This window comes from Trachypithecus francoisi, unplaced genomic scaffold (genome assembly GCF_009764315.1).
Source record: "Trachypithecus francoisi isolate TF-2019V2 unplaced genomic scaffold, Tfra_2.0 Lachesis_group8, whole genome shotgun sequence".
Classification (NCBI taxonomy): domain Eukaryota; kingdom Metazoa; phylum Chordata; class Mammalia; order Primates; family Cercopithecidae; genus Trachypithecus; species Trachypithecus francoisi.
In genome coordinates, this window is record NW_022681473.1 from 64,120,071 (window position 1) to 64,140,394 (window position 20,324).

The 20,324-nt window shown below is 54.7% G+C and overlaps 1 protein-coding gene across 2 annotated transcripts in view; it reads left to right on the forward strand.

Annotated features, from left to right (window-relative positions):
• ARHGEF17 (Rho guanine nucleotide exchange factor 17) overlaps window positions 1–20,324 on the forward strand; it is a 60,706-nt gene that overhangs the window by 20,411 nt on the left and 19,971 nt on the right. For both annotated transcript variants that reach the window (XM_033204350.1, XM_033204351.1), the window contains exon 2: window positions 16,517–16,594. In XM_033204350.1, the coding sequence (XP_033060241.1) occupies window positions 16,517–16,594 (78 nt within the window). The remainder of the gene's footprint in view (window positions 1–16,516; window positions 16,595–20,324) is intronic.

The following is a 20,324-nucleotide window of genomic DNA, read 5'->3' on the forward strand; positions in this document are numbered from 1 at the left end:
TTGGCTTGAAGGAGGAATTGGACAGTTCTACCCCTCTCTGAATGTGATTTGGGCAGGGAGGGCTTCCTGGAGGAACACCACATGTGAGACTGGAACTGTCCCAGAGGAGACCAATGTGGAAACAGAAAAGGGAAGGCAATGTGAGTTATGGCTGCAACTCTGTTTTTTTCCGGATGGTTGGTTTTAAGGTGAGGAATTACTTGGTCAGAATTGGAGTATCTTTCTAGGGTGAGTGTGAAGGTCAGCTGAGGGGATTGAGGCTGTGACTGTGGAGGGGCAGTGGCAGAGGGATGAACAGAAGAGCCTGGAGTGACCCCAGAGATCTTACTGGGCTCTGGAAGGTGGCACAACATTCCCAAAGTCCTTGTCTGTACTGTGTGACTTTGGGCAAGCCCCATCCCCTCTCTGAGCCTAGAGTATCATAGCTGGAGGAGGCCCTGGACATTGCCCTGGCTGTCCTGGAGGTGGAGGCAGAGAGTAAGACCTTGGAGCTAGCGCCCACTCAGGCTTGGCCCAAGTGGATGGAGGGCTGGCAGCAGAATTCACTGTGTTCCTGGAGAGGGCAGGCAGGAAGGTGGAGAGGGGCAGACACACATTTAAAAATACCCGCTATAGCCTGGCACAGCAGGCGGGGTGGGGGCAGGCCCTTTGCCAGCCCTCTGGATCCAGAAAGACCAGGGGTTTCTGAGGGTGGGCACATTATCTGCTGTCTCAGCACTGTGGGCCCAGCTATTACCATTCTTGGGGATCCTCTTCTCCCTACCATGAGGCAGGCACCCTTGTCCTCTCCTTTAGCAAAATAGGGAAGCCAGAGTGGACAGACCACATACCCCAGAACCTAGTCCTGCCACTACCCTGGACTTGTGTGACCCTTGGATTAAGTCCCTGTTCCCTGGGGTCCCTGTCCATCAAAGGGAGCATCTGGCCTTGTCCTGGCTGAGTCCCATACCCCTAGCCCTTATCCGTGTCTCGATTTGGATTAGAGGTAGAAAGAGAGATCTTAAGGCCCATGCCTCTCTCTCCCTCTTTTACAGATGGAGAAACTGAGGCCATGGAGGGGACCCTGGACCCCTGCCCTGCGTTGCTCTTCTTAGCTTTTCTGGGCCCCTGGACCCTTCTCCCTGCCCCCAGCATAGCCTATACTAGCTCCCCACCCCCACTCCTGGGCCCCAGCGGTCAAATTCCAGGGCTGCCATTGCCATGGCAACAGCCAGCTCACAGGGCCCCTCCTCTGGGGTTCTCCACCAGGCCTGTTGTCCAGGGAGGAGGCAGAGAGGGCCTCCTGCCCCTGGGGGCCTGGAGGGTTGTGTGGGGGGGGCGGTGGGGAGGAGGTCAGACTCAGCTGGCTTCTCATTTGTTTTCCAAAGGAGAAAATGGAAAAGGCACAAAGTGCTGCCAACAAATGCTACTCTGTTGTCCCAGAGAGAGAGAGGGATAGAGGTGGTCACTTGGGCTGGGGACAAGAAAGACACCCGGAAAACCTCTCCCAACCCTCACCTGGAAAATCACCCTACAGAAGCATCAGAGCCCAAAGGATTTTTGAATGGGAGATGGAGGAAAACTCTTCCTGAGGTCACTGCTGTCCAATTCTAAGGCCACCCAGAGACTGAGGGGTCCAGCCCAGCTTGGCTTTCTCTCAAGCAGACATGCCCATAGTGGAAGGAGCTCCCACGGCACCATGGGAGGGGGAGCTCCTCAGCCCTGCAGATATGCCAGCGAGGGCTGCCAGGGAGGCCTGCTGTGGGAGGAGGTGCTTCAGGCAACCGCTGACCCCTGAGGGACCTGCCCTCCAAGATTCTGGTTATTTAAAACAGCCAATATGTGTTGAACTCATGCTTTGTTCCGGGCACTGTGAGAAGTAAACCCTCTATGTTCTCTACTTTATAGATGGGGAAACTGAGGCACAGATGTGGTCTTCCTGGAGGTCGGGAAGCCATCAGTGGAGAGTGGTCTCTGGCTCTACCCCTCTACCCACCTTTGTCCAGGGCCCCTGCCCACTGTTAATGTTAATGTTCTGGTGTATTTTCTCCGTGTGTGTGTGTGGTGTGTGTGTGTGTGTGTGTGTGTGTATTTTAAATAACATTGAGATGGTGCAGAATGTGTGCTTCTTGCTTCTTTCATTTGATGTTACACCCAAACACTTCTCCATAGCATTTCAAAGATTTCAGTAAGTGCATGAATCTCTGGGCCTTCCTGTGGTTGGACTTTGAGGTTGCCACCAGTTTTCCCTGCTGTGGAAAAGGTCGAGTGGGCGTCCTCCTCATGCTGGGAGCCTGGGCCGCTCCCGGTGTCACTCCATTAGGCTAGAAGGTGCTCCTCTCTCCTGGTTCCTAGATAACCCCACACCACTTCTTTCTGGGGTCCCTGGGGATGGGAATCCCATCTGCTTGAGAGACCTTGAGCAAGGTACTTAACTTATGAGCAAGGTACTTAACTATGCCTCATCATCTTCTTCTGTATAACAGGGTAATAATAGGGCCTACCCAGGAGGCTTATTGTGAGGTTAAAATAATACCTGCAGAGCACTTAGTAAGCAGCACAGAAGAATCCCTCAGGAGATCTTCTCCTCCTGGTTTATGCTTTTGCTCTCTTCCTGTCCTCAGGCCCAGCCAGGTTGTATAACTTGCTCATAGTCCCACAGCAGATCAGTGCCGGCACTGAGATTTGAGCCCCGGTCCCACCAACCTCTTTGTCTTGAGAACCCGAGCACGCATGGCTTCTCACTGAGCCTTGCTCTACCCACAGAAGAGCTCATGAAATTAGGCCCTGAAAGTGTTTTGTAAACTCTGAGGTACTGGGTGGTGCCACTTATTGCCAATAATCACAAGACTAGAAAGACCCTGAGTTTTGAAGGCCAAAACTCCAGAAGTTCAGAGGAAGGGGAATGGGCAGGTCTGTGCTACCAGAAAAACTTCCTGGCAGTGGTGGCCTTGTCCTGGGCCTCAGGAGAGCATGCCCTGGGTTTGGCTCAGTCTGACCTTCAGCTGTGAATCTTAATCACTGCACATGCGCGCGCGCGCACACACGCACACAAGCGTGCACACATACACACACACACGTGTGACTATGGCTGTCCAGGCATTAGGGCTGGTCACCATTGGTGGATAAATTCAGTAAGGCCTAAAAGCCCAAAGCTGCTGTTGGTCAGCCAGAGGCAGAGACCACTTCTTCCAGAGGCTAGGGTGGAGGAATCGTTGAAGAGGCGTGATCACTGCCCCTGGGCATCCTGACCACCCTATGCTTGCCTGGTGTGATGGGAAGGGGCTTCCCTTGGCTCTGGGTTATGCCAGGGTCCCCAGGGTCAGGGCTGGAGTGACTGACTGATGGGTGGAACTTACTCTCCCCCCCCAGAATGTCACCTGGGTCCTGGAACAGGGTGGGAGTAGGGGAGGTAGGGGCCACAGTGCAACCCAGCTGGTTGGGCCTATCTGGACAAGCTACAGTGGAAGAGCTCCAGAGGCCTGGTCTCTGGTCTGATTCTAGCTCAGCTGACTGTCTGCCACCCTGGGGATCATGAGACATTTCCTCTTTGAGACTCAGTGCTCATATATCAAATGCATAGAAATGGTCCCTTCTGTGCCTCCCTCCTTCAAGAGAGGATTGAACATGGATATTCTAAACTAAGCAGTGCACAGTCATTACACTGATACTTGCTTTCATTCATCCACAAATTCAGAAATGTGAACTGAGTACTTACTGTGGGCCAGCCTCTGTTGTAGGCTGCTGGAACAAGGCAGAAGTGCGCCCTCCATTTTGGAGCTCACAGACTTTGTTGTATGTCCCTTAGTACCTGGGCAGCTTGCCTGAGTGCAAGTCTGGCACATAGTAGGTCTTTCAATATGCCAAAAAGGAGGCTGCTGATTGGGGAATTAGCACCAGGCAGTTTGGTCAGTGCCCTTGGTCTATAGCAGGGATAGGTCATGGAGGGTGGAGGACTTAAAAGATTAACTTCCGGGAAGAGGCAGAACGTAAAAGTTAGATGGTTTTTAAACAGGACCAAGAGCAAGGAGGGCAGCCCAGGCAGAGGAGCAGTCTATACAAAGGTGGAGAAGTGGGGAGGAGGCTGGGGGTGGACAGTGGTGAAGAGACCAGCCTGGCTAGAGGAGAGGCTGGGAGGTCACATGTGTAGGCTGCTGGGGGCTGATTGCACCTCAGGCTTCCCTAGGTCTCTGGTGGCACTGTGGTAAGTGGGGAAGACAGCCTCTTTTGGCTGTGGGGCTTCAAGAGCCCCCAGGATTTATCTTCAGCCGAGGCAGGCCCTGGCCCCCTCCTTCCTGCCTCAGCTCCTTGGGGCTCCGGCTGAGGCTGGCCTGGCCTGGCCTTTCCCAGGGTGCCTGGCCCACAGCCCAGTGAGTCATCTTCTGCGCCAGAGGCAGGACACCCCATCCCACCGACAACACACAACTGCAGCCCTTCCCCCTGCTCCTGGGTCTGAGGGAGGGAGGGAACAAGAGGGGCTGGAAACAGACCCTGGATAACTTCCGTTCCCACGATCCCAGCCTCCCTTGCAGGCTGGGGAACTGGGTGGAGGAGAGGGAAGGGAGCCCTGCTTTCCAGTGCTCTGTGCAGGTCAGGAATCAGAGGCTGAACGGTGGTGGTGCTGGGCCACACGGGCCTGATTCCCTGAGCACTGGTCCAGTGCTGAGCCAGGTTTAGACATTTTGAATGAAATATCTTAGAGCTGGGAGAGGAGGGCCCCTGGAGGTCATCTCATTCACAGGTTTTAAGCCAGGGCTGTGACCACAGGCCAGGTCAGTATGTAGGCAGAAGTGTGCATAGGGGAAGGTGGGTGCATTTCCTGGGAGCCCTAAAGCAGGAGTTGCCAGATTTAGCAAGTCCTACCTACCCTAAGGCCTCATGGGATTCCCAGTGGGGTCCTCCTCGACTGCCAAGGGCAGGGCAACCTCCCCCACCTTCACACTCAGATGTGGGACCCAGAAGATCTGGGTTCTGGTTTCTCTGCCTGTAAAATGGGGGTGACAGTCCCAGCCTCTTGGGCTAAGAGGATGATTGCATTTAGAGCTTCTGAGCTCCTAAGATGTTTTTCACATATATTGGGGGTCTGTCTATCCATCTACCCCTGAAGCCTCACCTCCTGCTTCCCGCTATTATCCATGATGTTAAGAAACTTTTCCTTCCCAGCCTGAAAGGTCCAGCTGTATCTTCTTGAAATTGGGAGGGAGGGAGGCGGATCTCAGAGAAGAAAGAAAGGGGAAAAAAACCCACATTAAAAAAAAAAAAAAAAAAAAACGAGTTAAATTAAACCACATGCACCACAGCCCCTGCCATGTGGTCCTCTGCTGCCACCTGTGGGTCTCTGGTGGAAGTGCAGTTCTTGGGTCTTCAGCTTCCTCACTGGAGCCATAGGCTTAATCCTGAAGCCTGAAATCAGGGAGGAGGGTCAAGCTGTCCATCCTCCACCTCTGAGCAGGACCTCAGCCCCACCACCTCTGCCAGGAAGCCTGGTGGGGAATTTAGAATCCATCTGCACCTTCCCTCCTCCCCCATTTTTGCCCAGAGGGAGAAACTGAATCCCAGAGTGGAGAGGAATTTGGCTAAAGTTGCAAAGCAAGATAGTCAGTAGATAAGTATTGTGCCCCTACTGTATGTCAAGAGACCTGGACTCTGCTTTTATGGATCTTCTGGTTGTGGAAAGCAGGGAGCAGACATTGAGACCGTCCTATTTCCATCTGACTCCCAGCCATCCATGGAAGAGAATACAGCCTCCCACTTCCTTATTCAAGGTGCTCTGGACTTGGCTTGACTCCTTGTTAATGCACCTTGTGACCCTGGTGGGGTCACTCAGCTTCTCTGATATGTCAGTTACTTGGGGTCAAATCCCAGCTTTGCCACATCCTGACTTCATAACCTCAGGCAAGTTGCTTCGCTTCCTGGAGCCTTTGTTTCCTCGTCTGTAAAATGGCCATAACAGGAATACGTAACTCAGAGGACTGGTGTGAGGACTAAATGAGATAATACATGAGAAACAGCACCTCACTAAACATTAGCCAGCTGTAGACATGAGCTCCCACCAAGGATACAGCGAGCACGCCTCATTCCCAGAGGTCTAGGAGGGGGCTGGGAGCGCAGTGGGTAGGGGGAGTCCCTTCTGGGCTAAGAGTGCACCAGCAAGGTTCAGCAGCTAGAAGTCGGGCCTGAGTCCTAGCATAAGGAGTGAGGGCTACCACCTCCATCCTCCTATCAGCCAGCGGGGACAGTTTCTGGAAGGATTGGTAAGGTTGGAGTCCCAGCTGGACCCCTCTGGGGCAGTAGATGAAATCTAGCCTGTGCAGAAATCATCCCCTTCCTTCATTTCTCCTGTCAGCATATGAAGGACTCTGGGTTCACAGTCCATCTCTTCCACTCACTGCCTGTGTGACCGTGGCTCCTCCATCTCCCTGATCCTCAGTTTCCTCAGCTAGGCACTTCTCACTGTGTGGTCAGATAGTGCTGGGCTGGAATTGAAGTCTTCCTCACTCACAGATTGGTGATGAATGCTGACATTTGGCTGGACCTCATCTGGCCTGTCAGCTGGCATACCTACACATGGCTCCTGCATGTGGTCTGGGCCTCCCCACAACATGGAGGCTGTGTTTCAAGAATGAGTAAGCCAAGAGAGCAAGATGGAAGCACATGGCATTTTTATGACCTAGCTTTGGATGTCACATAGTATCATTTCTGCTGTGCTCTGTGGTCAAGGTAGTCACAAAGCTCTACCCAGCTTCAAAGGGAGGGGACCTGGACCTCCTCACTCTGTGGGAAGAGTCAATACCACATTGTAAGAAGAGCATGTGAGTCAGGCGCAGTGGCTCACGCCTATAATCCCAGCACTTTGGGAGGCCGAGGCAGGAAGATTGCTTGAGCCCAGGAGTGCGAGACTAGGTTGGGTAACATAGCAAGACTTAAACTCTAAAAAATCTTTTTAAATTAGCTGGGCATGGTGGTGCATGCCTGTACCCCCACCACTCAGGATGCTGAGGCAGGAGGATTGCTTGAGCCCAGGAGTTTGAGGTTGCAGTGAGCTGTCACACCACTACACTCCAGCCTGGGTGACAGAGTGAAACCCTTTCTCAAGAAAAAAAAAAAAAAAAGCATGTGAGATGATTGCTATGTTCAAAATACACAATCTACCACACCCACCGGAGATGATGATGAGGAAAACAGCTCTTTGCAGCCTTAGCATCCCAGGGCTCAAGTGATCCTCCTATTTCAGCCTCCCGAGTAGCTGGGACCACAGGTGCGTGCCACCAGGTCTGGCTATTTTTTGTATTTTTTGTAGAGATCAGGCTCCCTGTGTTGTCCAGGCTGGTCTCGAACTCCTGGGATCAAGTGATTCTCCTGCTTCAGCCTCCCAAAGTGCTGGGATTACAGGCATGAACTACCATGCCCAGCTATTTTTTATTATTATTGAAGTGACCCCTTCACTTTCCGTCTCTGCTATTGAACCCTATGTACCATCACCCTCACCAGTTGTGCAGTCACATGTCCACAGAAGACCCCAACAGGAGTGTACACAGACACACAGAGGAGTCCACACAGAGAGGACACAGGTCGTGTCACTCGTAATCCCACCCTAGCTGCATACACAGACCCACCTAAGCAGGGCAGTGTCCCCATAGCAGGAAGATCCTGAGGCTCTAAGGAGCTCTCCTTCCCATTCCCAAAGCACATTCCCCAGAATTATGGAGCCCACCCTGAGCAGCCAGTCCCCAGGGAGCCCTGTGGCTTGGACACTTCCCTTCTAGCTGCCTGGGAGGCCTGGGAACTCTGTGGAGCCTTGAGAGGCTCCTCTTTCCAGAGGGGAGGGTTTTTAGGGAACAGGACCTGACCAGGGGGAGGCAGGGGGAAGGGAGGAGAGGAGAGAAGGTAGGAGGATGGGAAGAAGAAGACGGAGTCCTCAAACAGGAGCAGATGGAGAGACTGAGGCCCCAAGAAGTGAAGTGTCTTGCCCAAGGTCACTTCACCAGTAAGTGGCCGAGGTAGGATTTGGGCTTGAACTCTCTGGCTCCAGGGAGCTCTTAATCTCTCTACACCAAAAAGTCCCTCTTTTGGAACTTTCATCTCCTTGATGAACTAAGCACCTGAGGAAGGCAACGGCTGTCAGGGAAATGGATAGCCCATTAGGTTGGGAACATCCCGTACCAACCCTATGCTTGTGGACTTTGGTGGGGTCAGGAGCATCAGACAGTCTGTCTGGGCCATTCGCCAGGGCCGAGTTCCCAGGGAAGAGGATCTTCTTTGTCTAGCATTGCCTGTGGATGGCATTTTGTTTACCACCTAAACCTTCAGGAGAATCTGTTCATAGTCACTATCTTGGAACAAAGGAGGCTGAAGAAAGGCAGCCACTGCACCGGGGAGGTGGGGGTCGGGGGAGCCCAGCTGTGTGCACCAGGCCAGGGGAGGTGGAGTGGGGCTCTCCCCACTGGGGAGAGGATGGAGTTTAGGAGCCTGGGCCCTAGAGGTGGCTGGTAGAACTGGGTTCTACCTGTTACCAGCCAGGTGACTTCTCTGAGCCTCAGTTTCCTAGTTTGTAAGAAGGGAGAGTAATAATAATAGAGTTATTGATGTGAGGCTGCTATGGGGATTAAAGGAGCCAGGATGTGTAAAGCGATGGTGGGGTGCCTGGCCCCTGAGAATTGTCCAAACAGCATTAGTGGTGTGGCAATTCTGAGATTATGGGGTTCCCAGTGTTCCAGTTTGGGCAGCTCTGGGGCCCAGGCACTCTCTTGACAAAGATTTAATGGGGTTGTGCCTCCACCCCCAGGAGCCTGATGAGGCCTGCTGTCCCAGAACAGGCATTTCTCCTTCACCACCTGCATCATGTTTGCCATTTGTTTCTCAGTTCCTGTCTTCCTGTGTAGACTGTGGCGCCCAGTAGGGCACAGACCTCTTTCCTTACCTTTAAATTCCCAGCACAGTGCTTGGCATCTAGTAGGTGCTCTATAAGTATTTATTGAACTAATCAACTAATGAATAAAATAAAAATGCAATTGATTACTCATCCATTAAGCCATGTATCTGTGCATTCATTCATGTATTCATGACTGTCATTGATCTGTTCATCCATTAATTTATTATTTATTCATCTATCATGATTCCATCCCTTCATCCTTTCATTTATTCAGTCATTACCGGTTATCTGTCTACTTGTTTGTTCATCCCTATGTCTAGCCTTTCTCATCATTGGTCCCATTTGGTCCAGCACCAGCTGGAGGACCAGGTGGCCCCCAGCTGGACAGTGCCCAGATGCAGGAGGTGTGGCTGGGTTCAGACTGGGTGGTGTGTCCAGAGGCGGGTAGTCAGGGTATTGGGATTTCCTCAGAGATGGGGAAGTTGTCAGCAGATTGGGCAGAAGTAGGGAGGGTTAGGTGCTCCCCAAGGCTGTAGAAAGGTGGTCCCACAGAGCTGGGACCCCCAGCCTGCCTCTCCTGGAGTGGGGTGGTACTCTTGTAGAGCAGAGCCCTTTTTCCCCTCTCTGTCTTGCCTTCCCTGACTAAGAAGCAGGTGAGAGTGTGGCTCTTTCATGGGAGAAGATCGTGTTTATGGTGGGGTGTGGGTATGGAGAGGAGGGCTGGGTAGGCCTTCACCAAGCACCTTGTACACTTACAGAAACTCTTCTGAGCCATACTTATTCTATACAACTGCACATACCCCAAAGGAAAATAAAATCAACACTCAGAACAGGAGCTCAGAGGAACAACAGCAGAACCAACCAGCATAGGGGTACCGTGGCTCGCCTGGTGCTCTCAGCCCCCACCCCAGCTGACCTCATCCTGAAGGGCTCTGATGCCTGGGCTGTTATGGGGCCCTCCCTGGAAACCCTGCCTCAGCGACTGACCGATGTGCTCCTGTTCCTTCTCTTTGCTTCCTTTCATCTCCCTGACCCACCAGCCCCACGCCATTGCCAAGACAACAGGCTTGGATCTAATTAGCCATCCTTAATGAAGTAGCAGCAGCAAGCAGTGCCTTTGGCACCAAGTCCCGCCCCCTTCTTGGGGGTAGGGCCTGTCAGTGAACTCTGTCTTCTGGGCACCCATATGCCTGTGGATCTCTTGACCTCAGGACCTTGTTCATGCCAAGCCTCCTTCAGGAAGCCCTCCCTGAAAACCTTTCCCTCAAGTAGCAGTGACTCCCTCTGCTGAGCCCTATGAGAAAAGCCCTGTGTTGTCTGGGAGCTCCTGGAGGCCAACAAGGGTGGACTGATCTCTTCAGGGCCCATCCCACTGAAGCTAGTGAGGAAATGGATGCACCTCTCTAAATTCTGAGCCCCACACTGCCTCTCAGCCACTCAGAGGAAGCTGATGCCCAGGGTCGTGTAGCTTGAGAGGGTCAGATGGGGGACGAGGTGCCCTGAGAGAAAACCAGATGTGGGTTAGGTATCCTCAGTGACCAAGCAATGAGCCAGGGATGGGGCCTTCACACCACCACTCTGCATGTGCTGTGGGACCTGGATGTCTGGACTGGATCATAGGCCTGTCCATCCTCCCTTTCAAGCCACCACTCAATTGGTCTGGCTGTTCCAGACCCCCTGCATGCCCAGCCCCGGGAGGAGGAAAAGGAGGAGCAGGCTCCATCCACAGAGAAGCCCACAATCCATCCAGCTGGGAGGGTAAGAGACAGAGAGCTGTTCAGGCTGGTCTGCCTCTCAGTCAGTAACTGCTGGGCATGTGGGGAGAAGGGAGGAGGAAGAGCTATTGGGGGCTTATTGTTTAAGCCAGCCTGTACTGTGTACACAGTGCCCTGGCTTACAAAAGGGACAAGGACGCTGCCCTCAGGAAGCCTGTAGTCTCCTGGGAGGAGACGGGCCTCAATCTAGTAATTGCTTAAATGTATATTTACGAACTGCAATACATGGTTAAGGTGAGGAAAAATGAGAGCCTTTAAGAGCAGAAATTAGATGCACATGACCCAATCTGAGGATCAGGGAGGGCTTCCCTGAGGAGGTGGCATTTGCACTAAAACTGGTCTTTTTTCTTTTTGAGACGGAGTTTCACTCTTGTTGTCTAGGCTGGAGTGCAATGTCATGATCTCAGTTCACTGCAACCTCAGCTCACCTCAACCTCTGCCTCCTGGGTTCAAGCTATTCTCCTGCCTCAGCCTCCCAAGTAGCTGGGATTACAGGCATGGGCCACCACACCTGGCTAATTTTGTAATTTTTTTAAAAATAGAAATGGGGTTTCTCCATATTGGTCAGGCTGGTCTTGAACTCCCAACCTCAGGTGATGTGCCCGTCTCAGCCTCCGAAAGTGCTGGGATTACAGGTGTGAGCCACGGCGCCCGCCTGAAACTGGTCTTAAAGGAAAAGAAAAAGCATTAGGAGGAGAGGGAAAAGGCATGGGCCAAGACCCTGAGGCAGGAGAGAGCATAGTCAATTTCTGGAAGTTAAAACAGAAGTGGCTGGAGCACATTGAGCAAGGAGATGAGAGGCGTGGACAGATGGGCCTGGCTTGATAGATGGGGTCAGGATGTCTACTGTGCAGGAAACTCAGGGGAAAGCAGGTTTGGGAGAGGGAGTCAGCTGGGGGCTTGGTGAGTGTGGGAGCGCGCAGCACACTAAAAGGCATGAAGTCGGCCAGGGCTGAGGCACAGCTGCAGGATGCTTCAGAGCCCCCACATCTTGCGAGGTGGGAGCTGGTGCAAAAGCAGGTTGGTCGCCCCCACCCCTCAGTCCAGATTCAGTCTAGGATAGGTTCTGCGGTCACTCTGGGCTTTGAAGCAGCAGCTTGTGAGGATCCTGCTTGGAGACAGTCTAGGGGTGCACTGTCTAGGGATAGGAGCACAGTCTAGGGATGGGAGCACAGTCTAGGGGTGGGAGCACAGTCTAGGGGTGGGGGGGATGGACAGGGACAGGACTGGAACCCTCCAAGATGGTCCCAGGTACAGGACACAGGCCAAGCTGGGTCGGGGCAGGGGTAGGGATGATTCAAGGTGGGTCCTTTGAGTGATAACTGCCCTCCTTCAGGCCCAAGAGCTCCTCCCTTGGGTGGAAGACGAGGGATGTGTATGTGTGCACATCTCTAAATGTCCAAGCCTGGACACATGTGCCTGTTTCTGCCTGACAATAGTTATGTAAACACAAAAGCACTTGTCTGGGCGCAAGGATGGATCATGTTCGTGTGTGTCAAGGTTAAGGTCTGTAAGGGACTGTGTTGATGTGGGTGCACTTGGCCTGACCCCCTTGTGCATACGGGTCCAGGCCTGAGGCAGGTTTCCATGAACGTGGCCTGTTCCGTGTAGGTGTGTTCGTGCCCCAGTGTGTGTCCCATGCTCCGTGGCTCCTCGGTGGGAAGCTGCGTTCAGCGTGTGCCCGCGCTGGGTACAGGTGTGGACGGAAAGTACATGTCACTGCCTTTGTCCACGGGTGTGCGCCGACGTGTGTCCTGGGGCGGGGGATGGGTCCGTGAGCGGACGCCGCTGTGTGGGGGAAGGGGCGGGTGCGAGGGCAGCCCAGAGCGTGCTGGGGTAGATGGGGCGGCGCGGAGAGGGCGGGGACCCTCCTCCCCACAGCGGCGCCGCGCGCGCCTGGCTCGCCGGGCGCACTCCCAGCGCGGAGGAGGCAACAGCGCCGCCGCCGGCCCGGCAGCCGCGCTCAGATCGGCGCTGGAACTGACCACCGCGACCGCCACTGCAACTGCCGCCGCGGCCGAGCTGAGGCCCTAGGAAGCGAGAGTGGGAAGGGGCCCCCGACTCTGCGCCGACCCCCGCCCCCGCCCGCGCCGCCGCATGCTGCAGATGGTGAAGACCCTGGCCCAGTTCACCATCGCGCTGGAAGACATGCGCGATCTGGGCCCAGCCGCCGCCTCCGGGGAGCCCACCGGGGGCAGCAGCACTGACGCCGAGGAGCCTGGGGAGGCCCAGGTACGGGCAGGGGAAGGGGCAGCCAGGGACCTGGGCCATGGCCTAGAACTCAGCCGACCCAGGAGCCAACCCAGGAGACGGTGGGAGGAAGGGAGGCATGGGGCGCAGGGGCTGTCTGTGACCAGGGATGGAGACCGGGAGATTGAGGGTGAGAAACCCTGGCAGGCGGTTGTGTGGCTGGCAGGGTGCTGAGGGTCAAGGCCTGGTGGCACTCGGCTTGCAGAGTGGGTGCCTGTAGAAGCCGAGGCTGTCACCAGTGGTATACTGGTTCCACAGGCTCAGGAAGGAGAGGTTTTCCCAGCCCCCCTCTTAGGCTTGAAGTGGCCCCGGTGTATGTGTGTGCTGGAAGGTAGAGTCAGTTTTGCTCCCCCACTGCCATCCTCCCCCTGCCGCTGGGCCTGCTGGTCCTTGGAGGAGTCATGCTGCGGTGGGAACAGCAGCGTTCCCGTTCTCGCTAGGTGTGCCAGGGGAGGGGAGGCGTCTTGGGGCTGTTTCCCGGTCTTTGTGTATCTCTGGGTCTGGACTCTTGCCATGCTCCCAGCTCCATTGGGGGCTGTAGTTCTGTCCCCTCCCCGTGCTGTGCTGTGTCTCTCCACAACCTCAAGTCTCTGGGCTGGCGGGCCTGGTTCTCAGCTGCGTGACCTGGCTGTGTTTTTTATTTCTGTGTGGGGCGGCTTGCCTTTATGGCGTCTCTGTGTGCGTGTCTGTCTTCACACTGTGCCCATCAGGGTTTTAGTCTTTGGGTTGTGATGCCCCAGTCATCCCAGGAGTGGCCCCCTCTGGCTTCCTGCTGTATCCCCCAGTGCCCACAGTGCCTGGTGTAGCAAAGGTCTGGGGATGGGGCTGGTGAGGGATGAGGGGCACTGTGGGAAGGCTGGGCCTGCAGGGCTGTCCCGCCCAGAACAGGTGGGCCTGCTGTTCAGGCTGACAGCTGCGCTGTCTGCCTACTGCCTCCCCTGTCCACCCCTGCAACCCCCGCACACTACACCCGTGTCTGGGCACGTGTGGAGGGCTGCTCGCGCAGTGACAGGGAGCTGGCCTTGTTTTCCGTGTCTTTACCTGACAGCTGAGTGACAGGCCACTGTGCTCTGCCGCAGGGAGGAGGCTGGGAGAGGCGGGCATTGCAGCGTCAGCCTCCCCGTGTCACCCCAGCCTCCTGGCATCAGGCCCAGCGCCAGCCCTGCCTCTCAGGAAGCCTCCCTGACCATGACCGTCGTGGTGCCCGCTGGGCCTGATGGGGCCGTGGTGTGGGCGGGGGAGGGTGGCTGAGAGGCCAGGACCGCGCCTGGCCCGGCCGTGCTGTCAGGGAGTCCCCATGCTGTCTTACTGAGGGGGAGGAAGGGTGGACACTGGTGACCTGCTGTGTGTGGACGGAGCTGCTCCACTCACTGCCGCCTTTGCCTTCACGGTGATGGACAGAGCTGCTCCGCTCACTGCCACCTTCCCTTCATGGTGATGGGAGAGAGGGGTTATTTTCTCCATTTCATGGAAGAGAATGTGGAAACAGGGCCATTAGGTGACACCACAGTCACACAGCCACCGTTAGGTGACACCACAGTCATACAGCCAGTAAGGGCAGTGCTGGGGACCTGTGGCCTGTGGCTGCCCAGTTAGTCTGGGCGAGAACTCCAGGGACTGGAGCCCTGAGAGTCATGGGGTGGCTGAAGAGACTCTGGTCCTTGCTTTGCCACTCACTGGCTGTGTGATCTTGGACAAGTCATGTCCCCTCTCTGACGTGGCCCTTCACCTGTGCAGTGGAAATGGGAACACCTGTGTCACAGAGCTGAGTGTGAGGCTGAAGCAAGGCCATGTCTGTGGGGTGCTGAGATGTCCCTGGAGTGGGGTAGGGCACGATTAAGCATCTGGGCCTGTCCTTGGGAGGCCTTCCTGGCCCCCCACACTCTCCCAAGCTCTCCATCATACAGGGAGCCACTGCCTCCTTCTGGAAGCTGCCCTGGTTTTTTAGAGGTCACAGGAGTACCAAGGATAGATGGTCTGCTTGTTTCCAGAGGCTCTGAGGCTCTGGTCTGCTGTTTCCGGAGGCTCTGAGGTGCCTTCCCACCTATCAGAGCCCAGGGCTGGCAATCAGAGCCAGGGCTGGATGGGGAGAGCCAGCCCCCCTTCTTCCCTGCCCCAAGGGATGTTCTTCACACCCCCACCACTGAGTTCCTAGCATGGGAGCTCACTTTTCTGAGTGTGCTTCATTATAGGACACTGGGGACAGGTCTTGCCCCTGAGTCCCTGGTCAGAGGGCGAGGGATCTGAAGTGGGTGTGCCATAAGCAGAGGGGGAGCAGTGGCTGGGTCAGGCAGGCTGGACAGGCCTGGACTCGGGTCCACTAAGACATGGGCCCTGGGCATAGCAGTGAATAGCACAGCCCCACTGGTTGAGTCCCTACCCTGAGGGACGAGAGGTGGAGGCTGGAGGGATGCCACAGACATGGACACCCTGGCATTGCCATCTGCACAGCACCTGCTCGAACCAGCAGGCCTTGATGGCAGGAGCCCGAGGTAGGGTCCCAGGTGCTCAGGCCAAGCCGAAACTTAGGAGGGGAGTGGAGAGAGGAGAAGAACCCGGAGATCTGGAGCCTAGAGGAGTTAGGGGCCTTGCCCAGGATCACTCTAGGGCCTTAGAGGGATCAGGAGTCTAGGGGTCTAGGGCTTAGAGTGGAGTCTCTGCCAGAGAAGGGAAGTTGTTGGGGCTGGTGCTATCTGGGAAGGCTTCCTGGAGTTAGGGATGTGGAGGTAGAGGTGTAGGGACTGGTGGAGAGGAGCAGCAGGTAAGTTCAGTCCCAGGGGCTGAACACAAAGAAGGCCCCCCAGACAGGGATGAGCACCCTGTGCCTGGGGGTGTGAGTACAGAGACTGTATGACCCCTTGGGAACTCAGTAATTCAGGTCATCAGATCCATAGGATGGAGGCATCGGTGTCTGGGTTTCCTTTTTCCCCTCCCTAACATGAAGAGAATAATAACATCCACCTCACAGGGTGGCCAGGATTATTGAATAATATGTCATGCTTAGAACAGTGCCTAGCGCGTAGGAGGGCTTAGTTAACATTTTTAAATGACAGAATTGGGATCCAGCCTTGTCTGAGACTGGCTGAGCCCTGATACTGCCCAGCTGTGTGACCTTCAGCACTGACTTCCCCTCTCTGGTCCACAGTGTCTTCCTCTGTAGCAGGGTGATGGTGTCTACTCTTAGGGAGGCTGGGCAACCCAGCCCGGTGGGCATATCCCCATAGCGCTGAGCCTGAAGGTGGGGTCTTCAGAGTTGGCAACTGGAGTGAGTGCTGGCCTGGAGTCATTGTTCTTTGCAAATGTGAAAGGTTATTGATTTTTTTAAAGAACCTTTTTCAATAGCCTGGCAGAGGAGCCAAGAAGTGGGTGGATGGGGCAGCGGCGGAGGAGTGAGGGCCTAACTGTATGAGGCCACGTGTTTGAGGTGTAAGTAGTGGGCAGGGGGAGCAGCTGAGTAACTGGCAGAGTGGAGGGCCTGCGGGGGCCTCAGGGGAATAGCTGGGAGCCCTGGGTGGCAGGAGGGAAGGGGCAGGAGGGCAGGGAGAGGGTGTGGATGGGTTCTCTGGGCACCACATGGCTACAGGTGATGGGGTCTGGGGGCAACAAGACCCCTGTTCACCCTCTGCTCCTGTCCCCACAGGACATGCGGAAGCACGTGGCCATGACCCTGCTGGACACAGAGCAGTCGTATGTGGAGTCGCTGCGCACCCTGATGCAGGTGGGGCTCGGGGCCCACTCCCCTGAGAACAGCCTTTCTGAGCCTAGGAGGCTGTCAGATGGGTGTGAGCAAACCCCTTTCATGGACAAGGGACTGAGGCCAGAGAGCCGTGTCCCTGGCACCCATCGCCTTTCCATGGAGAGCCCCCAACATGGCCATCCCAGAGAAGGAGGAAGCCTTCTCCTGGGCAGGAGAGAATGCAGAGGGGACAGGCTACCCCAGGGCAGGCGTCCCTACCCCACTGTTCTTCCACATCCCCGTGGCAACCCTGACCCTGAACTTAGATCCGTGAACTCCCTCTGGTGTGCCCCCTCCATTGTATTCTCTGACTGGGAAGTAGGAGTTGAATTCAGTGTTGAGCACCTGCTGTGTGCAGGCCCTGTTCCAGGTACAGGAGACACAGGGATGAATAAGAGAGCCCAGCCCCTGCCACAGGAGCTCACCATCCTGCTGAGCACATAGTGGAGTATACGGGCACTCTAGAAATGTCGAGGGGCACCTGCTAAGCCTGGGGTCAGGGAGGTTTCCTGGAGGAGGTGCTTGCTTCCACCGAGACCTGTCTTCTCAGCAGCAGGAATGGCACATTGCAAATCCAAGTGAGGCCTGGCACATTCGGAGGTCCACGTGGCCAGCACAGAGCACAAGGCGCTGGTCCTATAGCGATGCTGTCGGAGTCGGCAGAGGCCACAGTGTGGGGGCCTAGAACACCAGTTGGAGGGAGTAGATTCTGCCAGGGTCCCTGGATGATCAGCAAAGGGCTTTGAGCAGGGGAGGTGTGTGACCTGATTCATGCTTCATGAAATCTGTCTGACAGCTAGGAAGGTGGGTGGCAGAAGAGGAGGTCAAGGCCATTGACATTAGGCAAGGATAGAGGTTACAGGAAGGGAGTGCTGGGGACACACACTCAGGAGGTAAACTGGTCAGGCCAGGCATGGTAACTGGTTGGATGTGGGGGGCAAGGTGGGGAAGCCCAAGATAGTGTCTGGGCTCCTGGCCTTGGAAAGCTAGGGCCCAGGGGAGAAGCACAACTGGAGCAAGGTGGCGAGTTCAGGCTCAGACATGAACCTGGGACGGCCCACAGCCTGGATGCACACATGGCCTGGGGCTGGATGAGTGTGGACCTGAGCTGAAGTGAGGCCTGGCAGTCACCGTTGAGGATGAATTTGCCCAAGCTAGCTGGGCAGAGTGACAGCAAAGGAAACATCCAGGGCATTCACTCACTCACCATTCATTCATTCACTCACTCCACAAATCCACGGTGAGCCCCTTCTGCGTTCCAGGCAGTGTTCTCTGTGCGGGGGCATTAGTGGTACGGGCCTGTCTCCTGGAGCTCACGGGCTATGGCAGAGACCAACAGTGACCAGCCAGACATCACGGATGCACAGTGACAACATGGTGATGCAGAAGTGCACACACAGAGTACATACACACAACAGGGATACGCCTTAAAAGGAGGGAAATTCTGACATCTTACAACATGGATGAGCCTGGAGGACATGATGCCAAGTGAAAGAAGCCAGTCTCAAAGGACAAGCACTGTCTGATTCCACTTGTATGAGGTTCCTGGGGTAGTCAGAACAGAGATGGAAGTTGGATGGTGGGTGCCAGGGAAAGGGCGCTAGGCTGAGAAAGGAGGGAATGGGGAGTTACTATTTAATGGGTACAGGGTTGCAGTTTTGCAGGGTAAAAAGAGTTTTGGAGCTGGATGGTCACACATAATGAATGTATTTAATACCATTGAACTGTACATTTAAAATGGTAAATTTTGTATTATATATATTTTACCATAAAATACATTGTGTTTGTTTATTGTTTTTAAAAAGTGCATGGGGAGATGAGAACACAGAAGGGGGCCTGCCCTGGTGTGGGGGTCAGGGAGGGCTTCCCTGGGGTTGGGGTATTTAGCTGAGACCTGAAGGGTGGGTAGATTTCAGCAGAGAGAGCCCGGAGGGATGGCTCCCCGCAGAGGGTATGTCAGGGACAAAGGCCGGGAGGCTGGAAGGAACCTAGAGCAGCAGGGAACCAGAGCCGGGTGGCTGCAGGAAGGAAGGCTGCTGGGTATGGAGCTGGGCTTTACTGTGCATGCAAGGAAGCCATGGGAGGGACGCAACCACAATGCCAGGCAGGAGGAGTAGACATGGCAGGGGCCTGAGGGGGTCCTTTGCCATCCCCTAGGTGAGAGTTGGAGACATTAGGGTCAGACAGTCCAGGGTTTAAGTCACTTGCGTCCTCATTGGGTGATACTAGCCTAATCACCTCACCTTCTCTGAGCCTCAAGTTTGCCTGCAAAATGTAGCTAATCTACCTATCTTCCAGCAAGAAGATTTAAAGGTGAGCCAGGCGCAGAGGCTCACACCTCTAATCCCAGCACTTTGAGAGGCTGAGGCAAGCAGATCACCTGAGGTCAAGAGTTCAAGACCAGCCTGGCCAACTTGGTGAAACCTCATCTCTACTAGAAATACAAAAATCAGCCAGGCATGGTGGCAGGCACCTGTAATCCCAGCTCCTCTGGAGGCCGAGGCAGGAGTATAGCTTGAACCCGGGAGGCGGAGGTTGCAGTGAGCCGAGATTGTGCCACTGTACTCCAGCCTGGGTGACAGAGCGAGACCCTGTCTCAGAAAACAAAACAAAACAAAAAAACAAAAGGTGATGACGGCACCCATGTCTGTTCACAGGCAGGAGGCAGGAGCAGTGGAGAGCTGGGAGCAGACAGGGCCTGGGCGTGTCTTTCTGCCTCTGCCAGATCTCCTGGACCCATCCAGGGCTGCACTTGGGAAAGGATGCAGGACCTGTGGGTGGAGGAAGCCAGAGTGTTGGGTGAGCAAGGTGGAGGTGGACAGGAGGGTGTCACGTGAACCCGAGGACCGTCCATGGAGGCAGCCCTGGAGTGTAGGAGGAGGACTGAGGTCTGACTCCAGGACAGGAGCATGACTCTAGAGCCAAGCCGCCAGCATTCAAACTTGGCTCCATCTCCTGGCCAGCTGTGTGACCCAGAGCATGTCACATAACCAGTCTCTGCCTCAGTTTCCTCATCTGTAGAGAGGGGATAATAATAATAGACCTGCCTTGAGTGCAGATAATTAAAGAGAGATGTTTATAACTTAGCATACTGCCTGCGGCTCTGCAAGCATGGTAAAAAGTTGCATTTAATCTTTGTATTAACCTTGTGAGGTAGATATTATATTCTTCTTTATATGAAGACTCAGAGAGGTTAAGAAACTTGCCCAGGGTCATCCATCTAGTGAGTGGTATTAGTTGACATTTACTGAGTGCCCACTTTGTGCCAGGCACTGTTCAGAAGAATGCTTGAGAACAGTGAGTTAATTCATATAAATCTGACTATAAACACCATTTTGCAAATGATGCAACTGAGACCCAGAGAAGTAAAGCTGCTTGTCCAAGGTCACAGACTTAGGAAGTGGCACACCCTGGGTTGAAACCCTGTCATTGTGACTCTGGGTCCTCCCTGTCACCCACTAGTCTACCCTGCCTGGAACACAGTGGTATTCAAATTGAGACTGGACTCTGTAGTCCCAGTGTTAACTTCCGCGATCACTGCCCTCACTAATTGATAAGTGTTGTTCCTGCTGGCCAGGTGTTCAAAATGAACAAAGAAGTTAAATAGAATTTAGGAGCCAGAAGGAGGGAGGATTTGAAACTAGGTCCTAGGGCTATACCCCTTCCTCAGCGTCACCCTCACCCTCTGAGCCTATTTTCAACTCTAACACTC